Source organism: Mus musculus, chromosome X (assembly GCF_000001635.26).
Source record: "Mus musculus strain C57BL/6J chromosome X, GRCm38.p6 C57BL/6J".
Lineage (NCBI taxonomy): Eukaryota > Metazoa > Chordata > Mammalia > Rodentia > Muridae > Mus > Mus musculus.
The window spans coordinates 41,460,704-41,487,189 of record NC_000086.7 but is presented as its reverse complement, the minus strand read 5'-3'; the positions used below and the strand labels follow the sequence as shown (position 1 = coordinate 41,487,189).

Genomic DNA, 26,486 nt, shown 5'->3' with positions numbered 1-26,486 from the left:
TGTTTATCAGGTTTAGGAGTTCTCTGTTGGAATTTTTAGGGTCACTTATATATACTATCATATCATCTGCAAAAAAGTGATATTTTGACTTCCTCTTTTCCAATTTGTATCCCCTTGATCTCCTTTTGTTGTCGAATTGCTCTGGCTAATACTTCAAGTACTATGTTGAAAAGGTAGGGAGAAAGTGGGCAGCCTTGTCTAGTCCCTGATTTTAGTGGGATTGCTTCCAGCTTCTCTCCATTTACTTTGATGTTGGCTACTGGTTTGCTGTAGATTGCTTTTATCATGTTTAGGTATTGGCCTTGAATTCCTGATCTTTCCAGAACTTTTATCATGAATGGGTGTTGGATCTTGTCAAATGCTTTTTCTGCATCTAACGAGATGATCATGTGGTTTTTGTCTTTGAGTTTGTTTATATAATGGATTACATTGATGGATTTTCGTATATTAAACCATCCCTGCATCCCTGGAATAAAACCTACTTGGTCAGGATGGATGATTGCTTTAATGTGTTCTTGGATTCGGTTAGCGAGAATTTTATTAAGAATTTTTGCATCGATGTTCATAAGAGAAATTGGTCTGAAGTTCTCTATCTTTGTTGGATCTTTCTGTGGTTTAGGTATCAGAGTAATAGTGGCTTCATAAAATGAGTTGGGTAGAATACCTTCTACTTCTATCTTGTGAAAAAGTTTGTGCAGAACTGGAATTAGATCTTCTTTGAAGGTCTGATAGAACTCTGCACTAAACCCGTCTGGTCCTGGGCTTTTTTTGGCTGGGAGACTATTAATAACTGCTTCTATTTCTTTAGGGGATATGGGACTGTTTAGAAGGTCAACTTGATCCTGATTCAACTTTGGTACCTGGTATCTGTCCAGAAATTTGTCCATTTCGTCCAGGTTTTCCAGTTTTGTTGAGTATAGCCTTTTGTAGAAGGATCTGATTGTGTTTTGGATTTCTTCAGGATCTGTTGTTATGTCTCCCTTTTCATTTCTGATTTTGTTAATTAGGATTTTGTCCCTGTGCCCTTTAGTGAGTCTAGCTAAGGGTTTATCTATCTTGTTGATTTTCTCAAAGAACCAACTCCTCGTTTGGTTAATTCTTTGAATAGTTCTTCTTGTTTCCACTTGGTTGATTTCACCCCTGAGTTTGATTATTTCCTGCCGTCTACTCCTCTTGGGTGAATTTGCTTCCTTTTTTTCTAGAGCTTTTAGATGTGTTGTCAAGCTGCTAGTATGTGCTCTCTCCCGTTTTTTCTTGAAGGCACTCATAGCTATGAGTTTCCCTCTTAGAAATGCTTTCATTGTGTCCCAAAGGTTTGGGTACGTTGTGGCTTCATTTTCATTAAACTCTAAAAAGTCTTTAATTTCTTTCTTTATTCCTTCCTTGACCAAGGTATCATTGAGAAGAGTGTTGTTCAGTTTCCATGTGAATGTTGGCTTTCTGTTATTTATTTTGTTATTGAAGATCAGCCTTAGTGCATGGTGATCTGATAGGATACATGGGACAATTTCAATATTTTTGAATCTGTTGAGGCCTGATTTGTGACCTATTATGTGGTCAATTTTGGAGAAGGTACCATGAGGTGCTGAGAAGAAGGTATATCCTTTTGTTTTAGGATAAAATGTTCTGTAGATATCTGTCAGATCCATTTGTTTCATCACTTCTGTTAGTTTCAGTGTGTCCCTGTTTAGTTTCTGTTTCCATGATCTGTCCATTGGTGAAAGTGGTGTGTTGAAGTCTCCCACTATTATTGTGTGAGGCGCAATGTGTGCTTTGAGCTTTACTAAAGTTTCTTTAGTGAATGTGGCTGCTCTTGTATTTGGAGCATAGATATTCAGAATTGAGAGTTCCTCTTGGAGGATTTTACCTTTGATGAGAATGAAGTGTCCCTCCTTGTCTTTTTTGATGACTTTGGGTTGGAAGTCAATCTTATCAGATATTAGGATGGCTACTCCTGCTTGTTTCTTCATACCATTTGCTTGGAAAATTGTTTTCCAGCCTTTCATTCTGAGGTAGTGTCTATCTTTTTCTCTGAGATGAGTTTCCTGTAAGCAGCAAAATGTTGGGTCTTGTTTGTGTAGCCAGTTTGTTAGTCTATGTCTTTTTATTGGCGAGTTGAGACCATTGATGTTAAGAGATATTAAGGAAAAGTAATTGTTGCTTCCTGTTATTTTAGTTGTTAAAGGTGGCATTCTGTTCTTGTGGCTGTCTTCTTTTAGGTTTGTTGAGGGATTACCTTCTTGTTTTTTCTAGGGCGTTGTTCCCGTTCTTGTATTGGTTTTTTTCTGTTATTATCCTTTGAAGGGCTGGATTCGTGGAGAGATAATGCGTGAATTTGGTTTTGTCGTGGAATACTTTGGTTTCTCCCTCTATGATAATTGAGAGTTTGGCTGGGTATAGTAGCCTGGGCTGGAATTTGTGTTCTCTTAGTGTCTGTATAACATCTGTCCAGGCTCTTCTGGCTTTCATAGTCTCTGGTGAAAAATCTGGTGTAATTCTGATAGGCTTGCCTTTATATGTTACTTGACCTTTTTCCCTTACTGCTTTTAGTATTCTATCTTTATTTAGTGCATTTGATGTTCTGATTATTATGTGTCGGGAGGAATTTCTTTTCTGGTCCAGTCTATTTGGAGTTCTGTAGGCTTCTTGTATGTTCATATGCATCTCATTCTTTAGATTTGGGAAGTTTTCTTCAATAATTTTGTTGAAGATGTTTGCTGGACCTTTGAGTTGAAAATCTTCATTCTCATCCACTCCTATTATCCGTACGTTTGGTCTTCTTATTGTGTCCTGGATTTCCTGGATATATTGAGTTAGGATCTTTTTGCATTTTCCATTTTCTTTGATTGTTGTGCCGATGTTCTCTATGGAATCTTCTGCACCTGAGATTCTCTCTTCCATCTCTTGTATTCTGTTGCTGATGCTCAAATCTATGGTTCCAGATTTCTTTCCTAGGGTTTCTATCTCTAGTGTTGCCTCGCTTTGAGTTTTCTTTATTGTGTCTACTTCCCTTTTTAGGTCTAGTATGGTTTTGTTCATTTCCATCACCTGTTTGTATGTTTTTTCCTCTTTTTCTGTAAGGACTTCTACCTGTTTGATTGTGTTTTCCTGTTTTTCTTTAAGGACTTGTAACTCTTTAGCAGTGTTCTCCTGTATTTCTTTAAGTGATTTATTAAAGTCCTTCTTGATGTCCTCTACCATCATCATGAGATATGCTTTTAAATCTAGGTCTAGGTTCTCAGGTGTGTTGGGGTTCCCTGGACTGGGCGAAGTGGGTGTGCTGGGTTCTGGTGATGGTGAGTGGTCTTGGTTCCTGTTAGTAAGATTCCTCCGTTTACCTTTCGCCATCTGGTAATCTCTGGAGTTAGTAGTTATAGTTGACTCTGTTTAGAGATTGTTCTTCTGGTGATTCTGTTACCGTCTATCAGCAGACCTGGGAGACAGATTCTCTCCTCTGAGTTTCAGTGCTCAGAGCACTCTCTGCTGGCAAGCTCTCTTACAGGGAAGGTGCGCAGATATCTTGTATTTGGACCTCCTCCTGGCCGAAGAAGAAGGCCCAAAACAGGACCTTTCTCAGACAGTGTGTTGCTTTGGCAGTTCCCAGGTGGTACAGACTCTCACCTAAGCAGACTAAATTCCTAAGTTCCTTGGAGTCCCGGGACCAAGATGGCGACCGCTGCTGCTGTGGCTTAGGTCGCCTCCCCAGCCGGGCGGGCACCTGTCCTCCGATCCGGAAGGTGGCCGGCTGTCCCCGGCCCACACAGGGTGCTGCCTCAGCCCCTCTGTGCTTCTGCCTGTTCCAGAGGCTGTCAGGTTCTCTGGCGCACCCTCTCACCTGTTCAGACTAATTTCCTAAGTTCGGCGGGTCCCGGACCAAGATGGCGACCGCTGCTGCTGTGGCTTAGGCCGCCTCCCCAGCCGGGTGGGCACCTGTCCTCCGGTCCGGAAGGTGGCCGGCTGTCCCCGGCCCACACAGGGTGCTGCCTCAGCGCCTCTGTGCTTCTGCCTGTTCCAGAAGCTGTCAGGTTCTCTGGCGCACCCTCTCACCTGTTCAGACTAATTTCCTAAGTTCGGCAGGTCTCGGACCAAGATGGCGACCGCTGCTGCTGTGGCTTAGGCCGCCTCCCCAGCCGGGCGGGCACCTGTCCTCCGGTCCGGACGGTGGCTGGCTGTCCCCGGCCCACAAAGGGTGCTGCCTCAGCGCCTCTGTGCTTCCGCCTGTTCCAGAAGCTGTCAGGTTCTCTGGCGCACCCTCTCACCTGTTCAGACTAATTTCCTAAGTTCGGCGGGTCCCGGACCAAGATGGCGACCGCTGCTGCTGTGGCTTAGGTCGCCTCCCCAGCCGGGCGGGCACCCGTCCTCCGGTCCGGAAGGTGGCCGGCTGTCCCCGGCCCACACAGGGTGCTGCCTCAGCCCCTCTGTGCTTCTGCCTGTTCCAGAGGCTGTCAGGTTCTCTGGCGCACCCTCTCACCTGTTCAGACTAATTTCCTAAATTCGGCGGGTCCCGGACCAAGATGGCGACCGCTGCTGCTATGGCTTAGGCCGCCTCCCCAGCCGGGCGGGCACCTGTCCTCCGGTCCGGACGGTGGCTGGCTGTCCCCGGCCCACAAAGGGTGCTGCCTCAGTGCCTCTGTGCTTCCGCCTGTTCCAGAAGCTGTCAGGTTCTCTGGCGCACCCTCTCACCTGTTCAGACTAATTTCCTAAGTTCGGCGGGTCCCGGACCAAGATCTACAATTGTTTTTGATCTTATAATATCTCCCCACCATTTTACCACCAAAGCAAGAGGTGATCATTGATGTATAAAAGCAAGCATAACAAATACTGTACGGTGTAATTTAAAGAACTGTTTACTATTACATTGGAGATGAGGGGTTGGGGTGCTATATACCAGATCAAATATGTTATGTTAAGCACCAAATGAATAGTGTGGACAAAAGTGGGTTTTGGGTGTTTAGAGGTGGGCAAGATTTCTGCTCCTCAAAACTGGTATAGTTAAAACATCACCATTTCTACTTCTCGGACTTTTCTTTACCTCCAGCCTTGGTCAAGTTGTTATCATTCTGACCTGCAGGACCACAATGGCTCTTTTTCTTTGTTAATTTTCCTTAGTTAACCATTCCATTAATTGTAGAAGCTTAAATCAGGTCATTTGACCCCTCTGCTTATAATCTTGTAATGCCTTCTCACTGTAGAATCTACTTTCCTTACCCTGGTTGTATTGGCTAAAATACAGCTCTCCTCTTATCTCTGTTCTTCCAACTACATCCATCCTCCAACCATCCACCCCTCTTCTCACTAATTGTTACCCACACTTGACTTTCATTAATTTCTACAGATGGTTTTCACAGACTATTTCCACATTAGCCTGTATCCTTCAATTCTTTTAGTTGCAGATTATAATGCCACTCCTCATTAAGGCTGTCACTTGGCATCCTTTATAAATTAGGTCTAAACATTATAATCCTTTTTTATAGTGCATTATCTAAATGTATAATTATAATTTGTTATTTACTTGATTTTGTCTGTCTCTCTTATTAGAAAGCAATCTTTTAAACAAATTTTATTCATTTAATATATAAGTGCTCTGCTGCATATACATCCACAGGTCAGAAGAGGACCTTAGATCCCCTTATAGATGGTTGTGAGCCACCATGTGGTTACTGGCAATTAAACTCAGGACCTCTGGAAGAGCAGCCAGTGCTCTTAACCATTGAGCCATCACACTAGCTCATAGAAAGTAGTCTTTATGACAGTAGGAACCATATGTGTCTTGCTTATCACTGTAAACTTAAACAACTATTAAATGAATGAAGAGGGAGGTACAATTTGCTATAGGTTTAGAAAAACTGAAATGATTTTCATTATCAAAATAAAGGAGAGTATTTCAAGCAGTACTAGAGGAAAGGAAGTTGATAAATCAGAGTCCTGGATCTGGATCGTTTTGACAACAATGAAAAATGAGTAGTATGAGAGTCTCATAAGGTTGCATAGGGAGAAAAGGATGGTTAGTTGTCTGAGTTATAAGGATACTGAATCTTAAAGAACAAACTGTATTCATTTCCCATATGGGCAATAGAAAATTCTTAAAGTTTTGTGATAGATTTTGGAATAATACCTTGAGAAGACTTTCCAACATGAAAATTAATGTTAAAGTTTATGTAATGAATTTCTCAAAAACATATTAGGTTAGTCCTTCCTGTTAAGTAGCTACAGAGGAGAGAAACAGATTTATATCAGTCAGGGAGATTTCTTTTCACTGCCAGACAAAACAGTTGCCCATACTACTTAATGAGATAAGAAGCAGACATAGATATATGTTAGCCTTCTTTTTCACATTGGAGACCTAATGAGCAGAGATGGTGATAGATAGATAGATAGATGATGATGAGAGAATGCATGAGCTGGGTCTTCTTTGGAATGCATGCAGTTATAGCATTAGCAGAAATAATCGTTAATTTTTACAGTTTCGAGAGAGAAGCTGCTGATTTCAACCTTCAGTTCTGAAAACTAAATTACAATGATCCATATTGAACTATATTCAATATATGGAAATGAGCTAATTCACTCTCTGTGTTTTGAACCAGAGAAAATTCCTTGAGTAAATTTAGAAATTTTAAATAATACTTAAACAACATTGCTTTGCTTAGATACATGGAGCCTCTTTCTTACATTGCCCTTTGCTCATATATACACACACAAACACACACACAATTTTTTAGCTTTGAAACTATAATTACCTCCCTTCCTTCCCTTCTCTCCCTCCAGCCCCTCGCATGTACTCTTATCCACTGCTGTTTCTCAAATACAGTCTCTTTTTCTTTAATTGTTGTGACATATATAAAAATATTCCTAAATACATGAATACAACCTGCTCAGTCAATATAATATTATGCATATGATCTCAGTGCTGACTCCTTGATATTGGATAGGTGGGAGTCTTCTTTGGAGAAGATTATTTTTCCCATTTTCAGGGTTCTCCAATTACCTGTTGTTCTTTGTTTAAAGTTGAGACTTCATGGTGTTCCTGTTTTTCTTTCCTCAATGATTCCTACCATAGAGACAAGTAGTTGTCTCTGAAATCTCTCATTTCTAGAATGATACATTTTTACAGTCTTTAAAGCAACCAGAAGCTAGTATAACATTCAATTAAACATTGTTCTGGGTTGTTCATGAATTGTTGCATGAATGGTTTTCTTTTTGCTCTCTCCTATTGGAACTATATTTTATATGAATCTGTCCCAGGGGTGGAATACACCACAAAGGGTAGATAGCAGCTTTCAGAATCACTAGATTAACTCACTGGCAATAGACAAGTTACAATTTGTTCCAAGATACAAAGTTTCTTGTGTCTGGCATACTTTCAAAAAAATCACAGAGGCATGGAATTCTGCATTAAAAGGGGTTCACCTTAGGTGAGGAGACCAAGGTCAAGTGAGCCTTGATGACTTGGTCAAGATCAGAAAGCTAGCTAGTATCAGATCTTGAATTATAACACTCAAATCTTGATCCAGATTGGTGAAGTTCAATCCCCTTTGCTGGTATATATCTTAGGCACACACAGGTTTATGTGTTCCCTGACATGATCTGGTGCTGTAGCTAAATAAGAGGAATGTAAAGAAAACCAAGGGGTTCCAAGGACAAATGAACTTTTCAAATTATGTTGAGGAGAAAGAGCTTCCCTGTAGGTATGGTCAGGACTGAGAAGACAGACCTTTCATGTGTATCTTCCTTCCCTAAATCTGAAACCTGGAGTCAGAAAGACCCAAACCATCCTCATTTAGTCTCCAGGCAAATGACTAATATAAGAACAGTGTTTGATGGAATGTCATGATGATAACGTCCCTCAGTTTCATTGAGAAAATCCTCATAGACAACTGGACTTGGGAATACATTTAGTTGGAGCATGATGTGTATCTTTTAACAAATTAATTACTGTATGTTGAAAAGGCAATAATAATCTCACTAGATTCATTTTCTAAAACTTTCCAGATTGGACTTTCATTACTAAGTGACATAGTAGATCACATATGTACACACATAGCAGTCATGGAAATTTTAGTATTTTTAGATAAAAAATTATCTAATAATATTCTATGTTTTATATATTTTAGATCAAATAAAGTTTTGCTGGGCTTGCTCTTTTGCAAAAATAATGTCTGCGGGTTTAACCTAAGTCACTCTTTAGGGGGATATATGTATATGATTTGGAAAATTAGGTTCTAAAATTACCATTGATATAGTTATTAATGTTTGATTTATACTAAGTACTAAAAACAAATTTAAAAGAGAATTATACTTTGTCTATTAGAAGAAATGGATGCATGTGTGATAAAGTGTGAAAATCATCATCACATGAATACCCACAGAGAAAAATAGATGTTTCTTCTTACCTCGTTCTGTGTCATAGAGGTACACAAACTTCTCCCACTTGTAGTAACCCAGAAGACTCAGAATGGCACCCTTTAAGGCTGGGCGCATCTGGATGACAAACTGCACATCGGCATCAGTGGGAAAGCTAGGTGTGACGAAAGATGTATGCAGGGCCCCACAGAAGGAGGTCAGTGTGTTCATTGACATCTGGTCATAGAATCCAAAGATAGCATACACCCCTCTGGAGAACTGGGAGCAGACTGCAACGAGAAAGAAAGAAACACATTTCAATAGGTCAGTTGTCCCCTGTGGCAACTTGTAAGGTTAGAAAGTCAATGCATAATTAATCTCTGAATTTGCCATGTCAAAAAGCTAGCAAGTAAGCAAGCAAACAAACAAATGAGAACAACAAAGAAACAAGGAGTCAAGACTCTAGAAAAATATATAGAATCCTACCATAGTCTAGTTGACCAACAGGAAAATAATTAAGAAAAATCTTCATTGGCATTAGTTATATATTATCTGTGTTTACAGAGGCCGAGAAACTGAGGAAGGGACGAGGTGATAGTTGTCTTATCGTGTACATGTGTTCCTGCTCACCTCTAAGGCACTTAAGGCTCTTTTATCTTCCCACAATGGTTACCTAGTGACCCCTTAGTGTAGCCATGCCACCACCAAGGCAAACTTGTCTTTCCATATCTTCAGTTCATTTCCCCCTCAGCCAATGCAGTGGATGCAAATTGAGTCAGACTAACTGCTAATGTATCTACCAGGAAATGTGTTGTTCTTGCTATGTCCAAGAATGGTACAATCACAGTTGTACTATAACAAAGACTCTTCATCTAGACTGCTAATTTAGAGGGTTTCAGACTGTCAACAGGCTGTGGGAATGGCTGACCTTTCAGTGGCCATTGAACCACAGGAGGCAATTGGTTACTTCCTGTGCCCAGGTGTAATTGACCAAGTTCTACTTTGATCCTATTCCATTGATCTAGTGGACTCATTAGCCTACATAGAGACATTTCATGACCTCCTCCTCATTGTTGTCAGTTTTCCTTCATTTCAAAGTGGGCCATGCTGCTACCCCATCTCTTTTCTGGCCCAGAGGAGCTTAAAAAATGTGAACCAATTTCAACATTAGCTTCAGTAGAACATAATTAGCAAAGCAAATCAGCTACAACAACACTGTGTGGTGCATTCCCAAACCAAGTGGAAATGATCTTTCGATTATCTGCACCAGTGCCTCCTTCCATTCATGCGAAGCAGACATTAATGGGCATAATGCAATGTGATTTAAGAGGTCCTGCATGGTCTCCCATATCTGCTATGAAACCATACATTCCAGTGTTAGGCTCATTTCTTTAGTTTTATGCCATTAAATTAAAAGTCTGCAGTTTGGGAGAGGGATGAAGTGCAATCATTAAAGCCATTATTATGTTAAGACAAATGAATGTGTCCAATTAGTTGTAGGGAGACAGAAGGATATGTGGTGATGGGAATAAGCAGGTTAGAGAAGAGAACTCTAGAACCTAGGATCCTCCCCTGAGAGGACAAACAGTAAAGTCACTATACAACATGAGGAAAGAAAACATGAAAAGTAGGAGGAAGGCAAGTAGAGACCAATCTAGTTCATTTTGTCACCACATTATGAGAACGTGAGTTCTTGATATCTCCAATATCTTGCTTTCTATACATGTTATTTAAATTGATGTTGATTAGAGCCATTCATTGAGTAACCTAATCAGCCATTAACTTGAGGGAGGCTTTTCAAAGATTTTCATTTACTCTACCATCTCTAGCACCATCTCCAGCATAAAAGACCAGAGCTTTTGATTTCAAGAATTAAAAGTGGCCTTAAAACATATAGATAGTAAAGCTCTTTATATTAATTAAAGAATGGCCCTTCTGGCCGGCCCCAGCACCGGGTCACCTTGGGTGCAGAGTTGGCAGACACCCCCAAGGTCCCCAGAGCACTGTCCATGGGATCTTAGGACCTCTGGTGAGTGGAACACAACTTCTGTTCCAATCCAATCGTGAGGGCCTGAGACAGCATTAATTGGGGAAGCAGAAAACTTGGACTGACCAGGGTCACAAGTCCCTTCCAGTCGGCCCTAGCACTGGGTCACCTTGGGCACTGAGTCTGCAGATACCCCCAAGGTCCCCAGAGCACAATCCACGGGATCTTAGGACCTCAGGTGAGTGGAACACAACTTCTGCCAGGAGGCAAGTTTGAACACCAGATATCTGGGCACCTTCCCTGCAAGAGGAGAGCTTGCCTGCAGAGAGTGCTCTGATCACTGAAACTCAGGAGAGATCTAGTCTCCCAGGTCTGCTGATAGAGACTAACAGAATCACAAGAGGAACAAGTTCTAACCAGAGACAACTGTAACAACAGATTCCAGAGATTATCAGATGTCGAGAGGCAAACTTAAGAATCTTACTAACAGAAGCCAAGACCACTCACCATCATCAGAACGCAGCACTCCCAACTCACCCAGTCCTGGGCACCCCAACACACCCGAAAAGCTAGACCCGGATTTAAAAGCATGTCTCATGATGATGGTAGAGGACATCAAGAAGGACTTTAATAACTCACTTAAAGAAATACAGGAGAACACTGCTAAAAAGTTACAAGTCCTTAAAGAAAAACACGAAAACACAACCAAACAGGTAGAAGTCCTTAAAGAAAAACAGGAAAACACATCCAAACAGGTGATGGAAATGAACAAAACCATACTAGACCTAAAAAGTGAAGTAGACACAATAAAGAAAACCCAAAATGAGGCAACACTAGAGATAGAAACCCTAGGAAAGAAATCTGGAACCATAGATGCAAGCATCAGCAACAGAATACAAGAGATGGAAGAGAGAATCTCAGGTGCAGAACATTCCATAGAGAACATCGGCACAACAATCAAAAAAATGCAAAAAGATCCTAACTCAAAACATCCAGGAAATCCAGGACATAATGAGAAGACCAAACCTACGGATAATAGGAGTAGACTAGAATGAAGAGTTTCAACTTAAAGGGCCAGCAAATATTGCCAACAAAATGATAGAAGAAAACTTCCCAAACTTAAAGAAAGAGATGCCCATGAACATACAAGAAGCCTACAGAACTCCAAATAGACTGGACCAGAAAAGAAATTCCTCCAGACACATAATAATCAGAACAACAAATGCACTAAATAAAGGTAGAATATTAAAAGCAGTAAGGGAAAAAGGTCAAGTAACATATAAAGGCAGGCCTATCAGAATTACACCAGACTTTTCAGCAGAGACTATGAAAGCCAGAAGATCCTGGACAGATGTTATACAGACACTAAGAGAACACAAATGCCTGCCCAGGCTACTATACTGGGCCAAACTCTCAATTACCATAGATGGAGAAACCAAAGTATTCCACGACAAAACCAAATTCACACATTATCTTTCCATGAATCCAGTCCTTCAAGGGATAATAACAGAAAAAAAAAAACAATACAAGGACAGAAACCAAGCCCTAGAAAAAACAAGAAAGTAATCCTTCAACAAACCAAAAAGAACACAGCCACAATGACAGAATGCCAACTCTAACAACAAAAATAACAGGAAGCAACAATTACTTTTCCTTAATATCTCTTAATATCAATGGACTCAACTCCCCAATAAAAAGACATAGACTAACAGACTGGCTACACAAACAGGACCCAACATTTTGCTGCTTACAGGAAACCCATCTCAGGGAAAAAGACAGACACTACCTCAGAGTGAAAGGCTGGAAAATAATTTTCCAAGCAAATGGTCTGAAGAAACAAGATGGAGTAGCCATTCTAATATCTAATAAAATCGACTTCCAACCCAAAGTTATCAAAAAAGACAAGGAGGGACACTTCATACTCATCAAAGGTAAAATCCTCCAAGAGGAACTCACAATTCTGAATATCTACGCTCCAAATGCAAGGGCGGCCACATTCATTAAAGACACTTTAGTAAAGCTCAAAGCACACATTGCACCTCACACAATAATAGTGGGAGACTTCAACACATCACTTTCATTAATGGACAGATCGTGGAAACAGAAACTAAACAGGGACACAGTGAAACTAACAGAAGTTATGAAACAAATGGACCTGACAGATATCTACAGAACATTTTATCCTAAAACAAAAGGATATACCTTCTTCTCAGCACCTCATAGTACCTTCTCCAAAATTGACCATATAATTGGTCACAAAACAGGCCTCAACAGATACAAAATATTGAAATTGTCCCATGTATCCTATCAGAATACCCTGGACTAAGGCTGATCTTCAATAACACCATAAATAATACAAAGCCAACATTCACGTGGAAACTGAACAACACTCTTCTCAATGATACCTTGGACAAGGAAGGAATAAAGAAAGAAATTAAAGACTTTTTAGAGTTTGATGAAAATGAAGACACAACATACCCGAACTTATGGGACATAATGAAAGCATTTCTAAGAGGGAAACTCACAGCTCTGAGTGCCTCCAAAAAGAAACTAGAGAGAGCACACACTAGCAGCTTGACAACACATCTAAAAGCTCTAGAAAAAAAGGAAGAAAATTCACTCAAGAGGAGTAGACAGCAGGAAATAATCAAACTCAGGGGTGAAATCAACCAAGTGGGAACAAGAAGAACTATTCAAAGAATCAACCAAATGAGGATCTGGTTCTTTGAGAAAATCAACAAGATAGATAAACCCTTAGCCAGACTCACTAGAGGGCACAGGGACAGCATCCTAATTAACAAAATCAGAAATGAAAAGGGAGACATAACAACAGATCCTGAAGAAATCCAAAACGCCATCAGATCCTTCTACAAAAGGCTATACTCAACAAAACTGGAAAACCTGGACAAAATGGACAAATTTCTAGACAGATACCAAGTACCAAAGTTAAATCAGGATCAAGTTAATGATCTAAATAGACCCATATCCCCTAAAGAAATAGAAGCAGTTATCAATAGTCTCCCAGCCAAAAAAGGCCCGGGACCAGACGGGTTTAGTGCAGAGTTCTATCAGACCTTCAAAGAAGATCTAATTCCAGTTCTGCACAAACTATTCCACAAAATAGAAGCAGAAGGTACTCTACACAACTCATTCTATGAAGCCACAATTACTCTGATACCTAAACCACAGAAAGATCCAACAAAGATAGAGAACTTTAGACCAATTTCCCTTATGAATATCGATGCAAAAATACTCAATAAAATAACCGAATCCAAGAACACATTAAAACAATCATCCATCCTGACCAAGTAGGTTTTATTCCAGGGATGCAGGGATGGTTTAATATACAGAAATCCATCAAGGTATTCCATTATATAAACAAACTCAAAGACAAAAACCAATGATTATCTTGTTAGATGTGGAGGAAGCATTTGACAAAATCAAACACCCATTCATGATAAAAGTCTCAGAAAGATCAGGAATTCAAGGCCCATAACTAAACATGATAAAAGCAATCTACAGCAAACCAGTAGCCAACATCAAAGTAAATGGTGAGAAGCTGGAAGCAATCCCTATTCAACATTGTACTTGAAGTCCTAGCCAGAGCAATTCGACAACAAAAGGAGATCAAGGGGATACAAATTGGAAAAGAGGAAGTCAAAATATCACTTTTTGCAGGTGATATGATAGTATATATAAGTGACCCTAAAAATTCCACCAGAGAACTCCTAAACCTGATAAACAGCTTCAGTGAAGTGGCTGGATATAAAATTAACTCAAACAAGTCAATGGCCTTTCTGTATACAAAGAATAAAGAGGCTGAGAAAGAAATTAGGGAAACAACACCCTTCTTAATAGTCACAAATAATATAAAATACCTTGGAATGACTCTAACTAAAGAAGTGAAAGATCTGTATGATAAGAACTTCAAGTCTCTGAAAAGAGAATTAAAGAAGATCTCAGAAGATGGAAAGATCTCCCATGCTCATGGATTGGAAGGATCAATATAGTAAAAATGGCTATTTTTCCAAAAGCAATCTACAGATTCAATGCAATCCCCATCAAAATTCCAACTCAATTCTTCAACAAATTAGAAAGAGCAATCTGCAAAATCATCTGGAATAACAAAAAACCTAGAGTAACAAAAACTCTTCTCAAGGATAAAAGAACCTCTGGTGGAATCACCATGCCTGACCTAAAGCTTTACTACAGAGCAATTGTGATAAAAACTGCATGGTACTGGTATAGCAACAGACAAGTAGACCAGTGGAATAGAATTGAAGACCCAGAAATGAACCCACACACCTATGGTCACTTGAACTTCGACAAGGGAGCTAAAACCATCCAGTGGAAAAAAAGACAGCATTTTCAACAAATGCTGCTGGCACAACTGGTGCATATCATGTAGAAGAATGCGAATTGATCCATTCCTATCTCCTTGTACTAAGGTCAAATCTAAGTGGATTAAGGAACTCCACATAAAACCAGAAACAGTGAAACTTATAGAGGAGAAAGTGGGGAAAAGCCTCATAGATATGGGCACAGGGGAAAAATTCCTGAATAGATCAGCAATGGCTTGTGCTGTAAGATCAAGAATTGACAAATGGGACCTCATAAAATTGCAAAGCTTCTGTAAGGCTAAGGACACTGTCAATAAGACAAAAAGGCCACCAACAGACTGGGAAAGGATATTTACCTATCCTAAATCAGATAGGGGACTAATATCTAATATATATAAAGAACCGAAGAAGGTGGACTCCAGAAAAATCAGATAACCCCATTAAAAATGGGGCTCAGAGCTAAATAAAGAATTCTCACCTGAGGAATACCGAATGGCTGAGAAGCACATGAAAAAATGTTCAGTATCCTTAATCATCAGGGAAATGCAAATCAAAACAGCCCTGAGATTTCATCTCAAACCAGTCATTATGTCTAAGATCAAAAATTTAGGTGACAGTAGATGCTGGCGAGGATGTGGAGAAAGAGGAACACTCCTCCATTTCTGGTGGGATTGCAAGCTTGTACAACCACTCTGGAAATCAGTCTGGCGGTTCCTCAGAAAATTGGACATAGTACTACTGGATGATTCCGCAATACCTCTTTGGGCATATATCCAGAAGATGTTCCAACTGGTAAGAAAGACACATGCTCCACTATGTTCATAGCAGCCTTATTTATAATAGGCAGAAGCTGGAAAATACCCAGATGCCCCTCAACACAGGAATGGATACAGAAAATGTGGTACATTTACACAATGGAGTACTACTCAGCTATTAAAAAATGAATTTATGAAATTCCTAGGCAAATGGGTTGTCCTGGATGGCTTCATCCTGAGTGAGGTAACCCAATCATCACAAAAGAACTCACATGACATGTACTCACTGATAAGTGGATATTAGCCCAGAAACTTAGAATCCCCAAGATACAAAGCACATGAAACTCAAGAATAACGAAGACCAAAGTGTGGACACTTTGCCCCTTCTTAGAATTGGGAACAAAACACTTATGGAAGGAGTTACAGAGACAAAGTTTGGAGCTGAGACAAAAGGATGGACCATCTAGAGACGACCATATCCGGGGATCCATCTTATAATCAGCTGCCAAATGCAGACACGATTGCATATACTAGCAAGATCTTGCTGAAAGGACCCTGATATACCTGTCTCTTGTGAGACTATGCCGGGGCCTAGCAAACATAGAAGTGGATGCTCACAATCAGGTATTGGATGGATCACAGGGCCCCCAATGGAGGAGCTAGAGAAAGTATCCAAGGAGCTAAAGGGACACCTGCAACCCTATAGGTGGAACAACAATATGAACTAACCAGTACTCCTTGGAGCTCGTGTCTCTTGCTGCAAATGTAGCAGAAGATGGCCTAGTTGGCCATCACTGGAAAGAGAGGCCCATTGGTCGTGCAAACTTTATATGCCTCAGTACAGGGGAATGCCAGGGCCAAGAAGTGGGAGTGGGTGGGTAGGAGAGTCCGGGTGGGGGGGGGGAGCGTGTCGGGGACTTTTGCGATAGCATTGGAAATGTAAATGAGAAAAATACCGAATAAAAAAATTTAAAAAAATAGAATAGCAGCTAGTTGATGAAAGGTGAAAGTAACAGGGAACACTTACAAACAAACAAACAAACAAACAAACAACCCTTCTGTTAGCATGAAAGGAGATACTAAGGAAAAATCTATTCTATGTTGAATCATGTAAATGGAGAACTTTGATATAAGGTCAAATACTGAAAAATAATGATGACAAACAGACAACAGTAAACGTTAAAGTAAGTGAAATAGAAGTTATTGAAAATAACAAGAATCAATAGTAGTGATAACTAGTCTTAATTAGGCACGGTGTTAAGTAATATAAAACTAGTCTCATTTAATTTCTGAATGGACCCCAAGAAATACTGATACCTTTACTATTTAATTGCTCATTTGGACATCAAAAATGTTTCAGTTAGTAAGTAGTGACATGAACACTCTAAAACTTATAGTCCTTGTAGTCCAAATCCAACAGTGTCACTAATAAATATCTGCTTGTATGAGATATCTATTTATCTGCTTTCATTTTTAGCAGATAATGATACATATCCAATTAAATTTGTATTTCATACAGAAAATAAATCAGCTTTAACATATGCATGTTTCAAATTAAAAACTTATTTGTGGTTTATCTGAAATTCAAATTCATCCTTATTTTACTTAAAATTTAAGGAAATACGGAAAATGCTTATTTTACTTAAAATTCAAGGAAGAAGCTGTCCCTATTAATGGTCATGGAACCAAAAGGCTTGAACAAGTGATCATGGTCTTTCAACTAAAATGATTCAGAGAATAACTGGTAGTTCTCAGCTCCATCCCAACTAGTAATCACAAAAGGAAGACCTTGGTACCCTGCATAAAACAGGCTTTGAAGAGATGCAGCATATTTTCAGCATGGAGAACCCCATTCTGACTAATTTGTTTTTGTCAAATAAGTGAAAAGAAATTATAGCGATGAGAATCTGGCTAATAGAAAAAGAAGTGCTGTGTTGCTCTTATATCTATGATTTTGAGACTTGGGAGTAATTTATAGAGCTTTTATACTTCATTAAATTTGCTTATTTATTTGGAATACAATAAAGACCCAGAAACTCATCAGTCAATCCAAGAAATGTAACATAACGAATAACTTTGTGTCGTATGTTTCTCTACTATTTCACATGTTAGGACAACCTTTCCTCAAGTCCAAAAGTCACACACATGATGATGGACATCAACAAGTGTTAAGAGAATTTCACTCCATGTTCTACTGTCTTCATATAAAGCAAAGGTTCAGCAAATACTGACACTTGTAGAGGATTTTCTTTGTTTCATTCACGGCAATAAGTGTAGGTAGCATGAACAGAAGGCCCAGAGACCAGACAATCAGCAGGCACAAAAGTAGCTTCTGAAAACAGCTGGGACATAGGGATCCTTAGCAGCGCCTCTCAGAGCAGATTCTTACAATCATCCTTGGTTGCAGAGAATACAGTTGAATGTAACACTGAACTTTCTCATAGAATAATCTGTTTTACACACACACACACACACACACACACACACACACACACACACACACACACTGTATAAGTGTATATACAACAATATTAATATTCATTTAATTTAAGTACAATATGTAACATCAATATTAAAAAGAAGAGGTCATAAAACTGAAAGGGAGTTGGAACGGGAGAGAGAGGGGTAGAAATGATGCAAATTCCCTTGTATAAAATGAAAAAGCTCATTAGGTTCCTCACAGCTCACTCTAGCTTTTTCATTATTTGTTGCCTTTCAAAGCACAGTATTTGGTGTTGGAAATCATTGAAATGAAAAAATTTAAAGATTAGAGTCTCACCATGTATGCATGACTGTTCTGGGACTTGCTGTGTAGACCAAGCTAGCCTCAAGTTCTCATAGATCTGTCTCATAGATCGCTGCTTCCCAAACACTGCCATTAAAGACATATATCACCAGCCCTGCTAGAATTGAAATTTTATGTACAAAAGTCTAATATCTATATAGAAAGATAAGTATATAAAAGAGAAAATTGGAGCTCATGTTATTGAGCAGATTTCTACTGGTCTGACACTACCTATCATAAAGAATCTGCAATATAAAAAAGTATCTGTAGAAGGTCATACAATGAATTATGAACCAGGCTCTTAGGGATGCCTTCTCAGCATTTCCTCAATATCCCCAATCCAGAGCTGTCTAGGGCAGTGTGGATAAGTATTTGCCTAGCAGAAAGTAACATACCTTCAACTTTTAATTTTCAGTCCAGGCACATAGATAGATCTCAGCTACCTTCCCCTTCTAACACCCAGAAAAGAGAGCCGGTGGCAGATTGGTGATAGTTTTGATATTGGTGCTTTTTGAAGGAATATGTTTCCTTTGTTGAATCCTTGGTCTATTGTACCCACTTTTTTGTTTACATTTCAGAAGGCTGTTCTTGGTAAAACACTGATGGGAGAAATATTTGTCTTGGCAATGTTCTAAAGTCATTCATAAAGAGAAAAGGGCACTATCTTTCAAAGCAGGCAGATTTTGATTTCAGTTCTTGGCTGCATGATTTAATGTAGAATAATTAGTTTCTGTGAGCCTTGGGTAGACCATTGCTATATACGCAGATTCAGAAGTTGGACTATTAAGATGGGAAGAGCCACCCTAACTATTGGTGGCACCATTCCCTGGACTCAATAAAAAGGAGAAAGTAAAAAGAGCACCAGCATCCATCTCTCTGTTTCGTGACTATGGATATAATGTGACCAGCCACATCATGCTCCTGGCCCAATGAATTCCCCACCATTATAGACATACCCTTGAACAGTGAGTCAAAACAAACTCCCCTTAAGTTGTTTTTGCCAGAAGTTTCTTCCCAGCAATGGGGAAAGTAGCTAATAGAAGCCTAGATGCTGACATCTATCACTTGTTAAGTAAGTTACTTGCTACTTACTTCTGTGCCTCTGAGCTTGTTTCTTTTTAATAGAATCAAGATAGCAATGGTGCCTATGTCAGAAAAGTTGTGAAAATTTAACTGGGCTAATTTATAGGAGGTGTCTAGTATGGAAGTATAGAGAGATACTCCATTGACACTAGCTCTTTATTTACTCAAAAACTGTTTATTGAGCTTCTACGATATGCTAGATGGGCACTGTTAGAGGGAGGAGAAACTGTCCTCTTACATCTTATATATCATTGACAGGAAAATCCAATAGATGATATAAGTAAATAAAATATGAATATATCAATTTCAAATAGTCAGCTTTTCTTCCCTTGGCATGCTTTGCTCCCTTTAATGCCGCAGGTTCTTTTATACCCTTCCCCACTGTTGTTGCCCTCAGTCTCACACTGCATCTCTAGGTAGCACAGCTTGTTTTCTCTTTTGCCTGTCTGATCCATTCCTTCTCTGCTTTTCCCAGTCTCATTCCTGGGTAATCATAGATTACAAAAGGAATCCCGGTGATTTGGCTCACGAATGAGCTACTGTCCTCTGCCTCTAACTCTTCCTAAAACGCTATCTCTGGCCTATGGCCTCTGAACCTTTATGATATGAAATTGTTTGCTTGTCTTTCTCTTAGGAATACCTGTCTCCACCTCTCCCCTAGTAGAAAAATCAAATTCTTCTCATTGAGGATGTTGTTTCTGACTGCATCCTGTTTTCCTAGGGACTATGTTGTAGTTCTCCAGCTGTGCTCCCTTCAGTGGTGAGTGACAAGAAAAGCTGGACCCAGCTGTCATACTTTTATTTATAGTCTCCCAAATCTGAAAGGTTGGGACAGGTACTGTTAATGTACAGCCTAGCATCTAATTACACCACCCGTAGTTCAAAAAGCATAATTAAAAGTGCCAAGCAACTTAATTATTCCAAAGATCCAAATAACAATATTGTGGACCATTTACAGAATACTTTTCATACCCCTTTGAATCAAGCAGAAAAAAGGAAACTGAAGTCTCTTGCTGATTTAACATGGGAAACAAGCATGAAGCAGAACAATATAGCGATGAAGGAACTGATCCAGATGGATCATGGGAAGTTTCTTTATGTAATGCCAGAGTATATTGAATTCTAGCAGCTCAATGAAGCACAACACTTGGAGAGACTTGAAGAGATCATATAGACTAGTGATTTCTTAAAGGAGTGATATGAGAAAGACTTAAGTGTCCATTGCTAGCTTTGGAATCAGAAAGAGTGCATGGTCTAAGGAATGTGAGGGCCCTCTAAACATCAGAAAAGGCATTCTAATGAGCTCCTTTTCATGGCATCTGGAGCTCAATGCAGTCCTGCTAACACCTCAATGTTAATATGACAAGACCTATATTAGACTCTGACCTCCAGACCTGGACAGTAACAAATGTATGTTGTTTTAGAACTGTGAATTGGATGTAATGATTTTTGGTAGCAAATATTAAGCTAATAAGCCAAACAGTGAAATGAGGTTGGTAACTCTGGATCAATCCTCTCAGTATGAAGGGAGCGCACTGTCTTACCTGGAAACTACCTCTGATTGAGCCTACTTTTACCTTTTAGGTTTCTCAAGTGCCACACAACACATATCACTTCAATTCTACAAGTCCTCAATGATTTTCTTTTTAACCTGATATTCAATAATGCAGCAATACACTGAGAAAAGGCATAATGTTTATGATGTGCAAATGTGTATCTTTAATCTACAAACTGTCTTTGTCTTGTCAGGATGACCATCAGCTGAAAGATTCCAATTATCCCAAATCCCTAATACCACCATAAACTGTTTTTCTAACTCGTCTCTCATTCTGCCTATTGAAGTAATGATGGAAACCTTGTAATCCTCAGTTTGCACAACCTCTCCTATACTCTGCTCCCATATGCCTACTGAAGCATTCAGCTTTATTAATGGATGTCATGGATCTTGACTATTGAACACCATTTGATATTGTTGATGAAGTTCTGCCTCTTAAAATTCTCCTTTCCATTTCCATAGCATTAACTTCTGGCCACTTGGAACCTCTCCAGATGGCTCAGAGGTTAAGAGCACTGGCTGCTCTTCCACAGGACCTGGGTTTGATTTCCAGCACCCACATGGCAGCTCACAACAGTCTGTAACTACAGTGCCAGGTGATCTGATGGCCTTTTCTGACTTCTGTGGGCACCAAGCATGCACGTGGTACACAGACATTCTGCAGGCCAGATATCTGCACACATTAAATAAATTAAAAAGAAATGCTCTTCACTTGACCTCCCTTAATCCTCCTTCTCAGTTTCCTCTTGTCCCAACAATTCAATGAAGATGTTTTCAAAGACATTGCTGCTGACCTGCTTCTTACACCGAGCATAATGGTCTTTCAACAGACATTTACAAAGGTCCTGCTGTGTGCTAGGCAGCTCATTTCACCTCTTTTTACTTCCATGTGGATGAATTTTAAGTAGATACTTAGGAGCTCTAGATCTGCATTTCCAACTCCCCATTAAACAGCCCTAAGGCATCGCAGACTGAGCATATTGTTTTCTTATTTGCATTCCCAACCTATTAATCGGCTCTTCTTCTCCATGTTTCTTCTAACATGTTACCCTCACCCAGTCACTCAAGACAGAGCCCAAGAGAGCATATATTTGCCTCTTCTTTCTCTCCTATTTCTTTGTTCTGCTGTTTTGTAATGCTCCATCTACTCGGCCTCTAAAACAGTGGTTCTCACCCTTTCTAATGTCGTTACCCTTTAATACATTTCCTCATGTTGTGGTGACCCTTAATCATAAGATTATTTTCATTCCTACTTCATAACTATAATTTTGCTACTGTTATGAATTGCAATGTGTGTTTTTCGATTGTCTTAGGTGACCCCTGTGAGAGGGTCGATTGTGACCCACAGGTTGAGAACCAGTGCTGTAAAGTATATAAAGTATGTTTATCCTCTGTTCACCTTCAGTTCATGATCTCAGTCTTTCTTATAGTATGACAACAGTGTTTTTAACTGGGCACAGGCTTGCAGTACTTTCTCCTTTGTTAGATTCCTCTTCTCCTTTTTGTTTGGGTTGATTAGTCAAATTATAAGCATCTCAATATCCATTTCTGTGAGGATTATTCCTGTGTATGAGTTGTTAATGGACCAATGAATGCAACTTTACAAATGACTCATCTCAAGTTTGCTCAACCTTGACACTATTTATATTTTGTTTGGAATATCATCGTGCAAGTTGTCTTGGGCACTAATCAGATGTTTAGTAGCATCTGTGGACTCCATTCATTGGGTTCCATGAGTACCATTTCAGCACAGTGATGATAACTCAAAATGCCTCAAAATCTGTTTCCCATCTGCAGAAGACTTTTATCTGCTCCCCACACTGAAAATCATAAATTTAGCTGACGACTTCCATCCTGAGTAGGAGGGAAAAAAAAATCTAATGATAATACATAGATTTCTACAAAATCCCCAAAGAGTCATTTTATGGTAAAAACTTAGCAAAAGTATTTATTTTGGACACGTCAAAGCCCACCAAATGAGTACTTACATTTCTGGCCTTGCATTTTTATTGTCTAAAAATTTAATCTGGGGATGGAGGAGAAGGGGAACCGGATGAGGTAGAGCTTATATGGAATGGAAGTTAGCTTATAGCATCCCTGGGTTTATACAGATCAGTTCCCACCAGCCTTGAAGGCCTTTGGCCTTGGAGCTCCATAACCCTAGTGGGTATATGTAATTTTGAGTCAGAACAAGGTGTCAGTTCCATTCTCCAGATGATGATTCTAAGGTTTAATGACTGTCTTGGGGTTAATTCCTCTGTGCATTTTGTTCTACTCTCAGGAGTGCACTGCCTTCTGACAGTCTAACTAGTTATTTCTGCAATTACATAGCATGTATCTAACTGCCAACAAAGAAAACACTCATTATCAACATTTTATCCTACTTCACTATAATGGCTTATAAATACAGTGCTAATATACAAATGCATGTATTCTGGAAAATTCATTTTACACCTTTAACTGTAAACCACCTTTCTTTAGCAATGTCAGAAATGTCCAGGAATGTATTGAAATGGATCAACCCCTTTATGTTAAGATAATGTGGTTCAAGATTTGAAGCCCAGTCATAAGATATGAACTTAAATTTTGTTTGCCTATTCATTAATTTAGTCATTCATCTAATGACCTTTGAATTCCCACTGCATGATAAACATTTCTATTATGACAACCCTGAATACTTTGGGTGACTTTCGTTGGGCCAGTTACTTCATTGAACTTCCAGATCTGTCATTTGTAACATGTGACCTGCCTTCTTCATTGGGGTGTGAAGAGAATAAGTGAAAGTAACTTAAATTCCTTTAGAAAAAAATGACCGAGATTGCTTACTGAGTGTCAGTGAGTAGGCCATATTGGTACCGAGTTCCCAGGAATCATCAACTTCTTTATGAATAACTCCACAGGATTTCATTCTTTTCAGCTTTGGTCTCTGCCATCTAGCACATATCACTGTCAATCCTCATACATAGTAAGGGTCCATCTTGACTTGAAACTCTTTTAAAATGGGAGCTATCAATACTCCTAATTGAAAAACCAATTGAGCCAGTGATCCATTCATAGTAAATGAAATAATTTCTATAGCTAGATGGAAAAAGGATGCTTTCGTAGTGTCTTAGAATAAACCCTAGAATTTGTCATGGACAGATAAGAGCTTCAAACTTGGTAACATGCCATAAATGATTCGAAAAGCATTTATTTCACTTGGTAGCTCATACTGTTGGAGAGAAAGTGAGGCAGGTCTCCAAATAAAAGCAATTCTTAAAAATTAAACCATAGTTATTTTGTTATGTCATTTTCTATAGGTTTGAAAATTTCACAATTTAGAAATGATATAAAGTAATAAAATACTTAGTCCAATTACCGGTTAGGAATTTGCATGTATACTTCCCATTCTGTTTGAATTCTTTCACACAGTCTTTGAGACAGAATTTTCCTGTACTTAAGCTATCCATGTAGGCCTTGAAATTCTGTTCATACCATATCCTCTTAAATACTGCTGATTATTATAAACTCACCCTGTCATAAAATATGTCATTCAGAATTCTACCTTTAGATGATTCTATTAGAAATATCCTCATCTTATTGAGCATAAATCTGCCTCCTTGTAACTTCCACTAACTGTTGATCTTTTCTAGAGACAGGGGCCAAAGGTCAAGTATTTACTTCATATTCTAATAGTAGACCACCAAACATCTATAGATTTGAGTAGAACACCTTTTCTTCAAGCTAATTACCCCTAGTACCAGCTGTTCTTTTGATGTATAACATGGGTCTAGGTCCAGGCACATCATCACTCTAAGCATCTTCCTCTGAATATGTTACGGTTTGTCAAAACCTTATGTTTGTAGCCAAAATGGGGTACAAGTGCTAGTGAGATTGAACCTATCAAAAAGCAAACAAGTAAATGAATAAAATGATGTTTCACCTCCATTTTGGTATACACAAGACATATTTGTCAGTGCCACCTAGAATGCTAATGATATTTTTTTTGACAAGCCCCCAATGTGGTTCTATAAAATATACTCCTACTTTGAGGTCTTGAATGTATAAGCCTATGCGTTAATAGGAATTTCTGGGGGCTGGATATGGTTCAGTGGTTGTGAGTACATACTGCTTTTTCAGAGGATCTCATTTAGGTTCCCAGCACCCATGATGGGCAGTTAACAGCCACCCGTAGCTCCAACTCTAGGGACTCCAATGCCCTCTTCTGGCCTCCATGGTCTCCTACACTTACATACATATAAAGGATTTCTGCCATGACTGGTGCCCCACAAATATGGATATACAAGGTCTTTTATTTTTGTCCTTAAAATACTTCAATTTCTTTAAGATATCCTCATGGTTTTGACCCACCTTCATGGGGGTAATTTAAAAGTGTGATTTGGTTAATAAATAAAAATCAGTTTTGCTCTCTGTCATCTGAAAATTTGATAAGATCATTTTGGGTAGTGTTATCTAAGTTATAGACAAAATGCTGAAGATAACAGAACTAAGGGTCATGCTGGGCGTGGTGGCGCACGCCTTTAATCCCAGCACTCGGGAGGCAGAGGCAGGCGGATTTCTGAGTTCGAGGCCAGCCTGGTCTACAAAGTGAGTTCTAGGACAGCCAGGGCTATACAGAGAAACCCTGTCTCGAAAAACCAAAAACCAAAAAAAAAAAAAAAAAAAAAAAAAAAAAAAGAACTAAGGGCCATTTTGTTCTGAAAGCTACTTCTTTCTTCACCCCAACACTTCCCAGGATGTGGAAGATTAGTTGATAAATACTCTGGCTAGTGCTTCTTAGTCCTGCAAATGTATTCTTCTAACATGTGCAGTTTGGTAGTATGAATGATTAAAACTGACTTTGGTTCTTTCAACCTGTTCCTAGGTATGGAGATGGAATTAATTTCTTACCAACTCTGACCATGTATCTTTACTGTTTTTCATGGAGTTTTATGCAGAGGAAGCAGAAAAAAAGAGGAAAACAAAGAGGATACTGAGAGGAAAGACATGCCTTTTGGCGTCATTGCCTAAGATCAAAAGTTGACTCATTACACTTTATTGTTAGGAATCAAATTGTAGGCTCATTTTTCAGGTAAAATTACTGCTACATGACCAACTCCTAAAATCCACAGTCCTCAACATTTCTGGTTTCCAGAAGACTTTTTTTTTTTTTTTAAGTTAGCAGCCTTGTAATATTTAACAAATGCAGGCCTGATGGAACATTACGCTTGAAAAGTCGTTAGGCTTTTCACAATTCCCAGGCTTGGTGGTTATAAAAATCCATTCAACTTATTATTTCAATAGAATTCTATAAAATCTCCATAATTTAAAAGTAGTCCAACAGCCTGAAGCAAGGGAGCAAACAAAACAAAACCCAAAAAATTTCCATGTATATGAAAAAGTGAGTTTAAATTAAAGGCACTTTTGATCACTTTAATTAGACTCCCGAGATTTTTCAAAAACTTATTTACTTGTTAGCAATTTCTTAAATACATGTAATGTGTCTCAGTAATTTGCACCTCCATTATACTCTCACCCCCTTCCTGTTTGTATGAAACACTTTTTCTTCCGAAGGAAACGAGTCCCTGCAACTTTCATGTTTATTTTTTGTGCATGGCCCACTGAATGTAACTATGATTGCTTGCATCAATGTGAAGAGGTT

At 39.1% G+C, this 26,486-nt stretch overlaps 1 protein-coding gene across 8 annotated transcripts in view; it reads right to left on the bottom strand.

Annotated features, from left to right (window-relative positions):
• The window catches only part of Gria3 (glutamate receptor, ionotropic, AMPA3 (alpha 3)), a 277,783-nt gene that overhangs the window by 191,412 nt on the left and 59,885 nt on the right, over window positions 1-26,486 (bottom strand). For all 8 annotated transcript variants that reach the window (NR_104053.2, NM_001358361.2, XM_017318546.1 and 5 more), the window contains one exon: window positions 8,391-8,630. Coding sequence is in view for 7 of the 8 variants with exons in the window: in NM_001358361.2 (NP_001345290.2) it covers window positions 8,391-8,630 (240 nt within the window). In the remaining variant the exon portion in view is untranslated. The remainder of the gene's footprint in view (window positions 1-8,390; window positions 8,631-26,486) is intronic.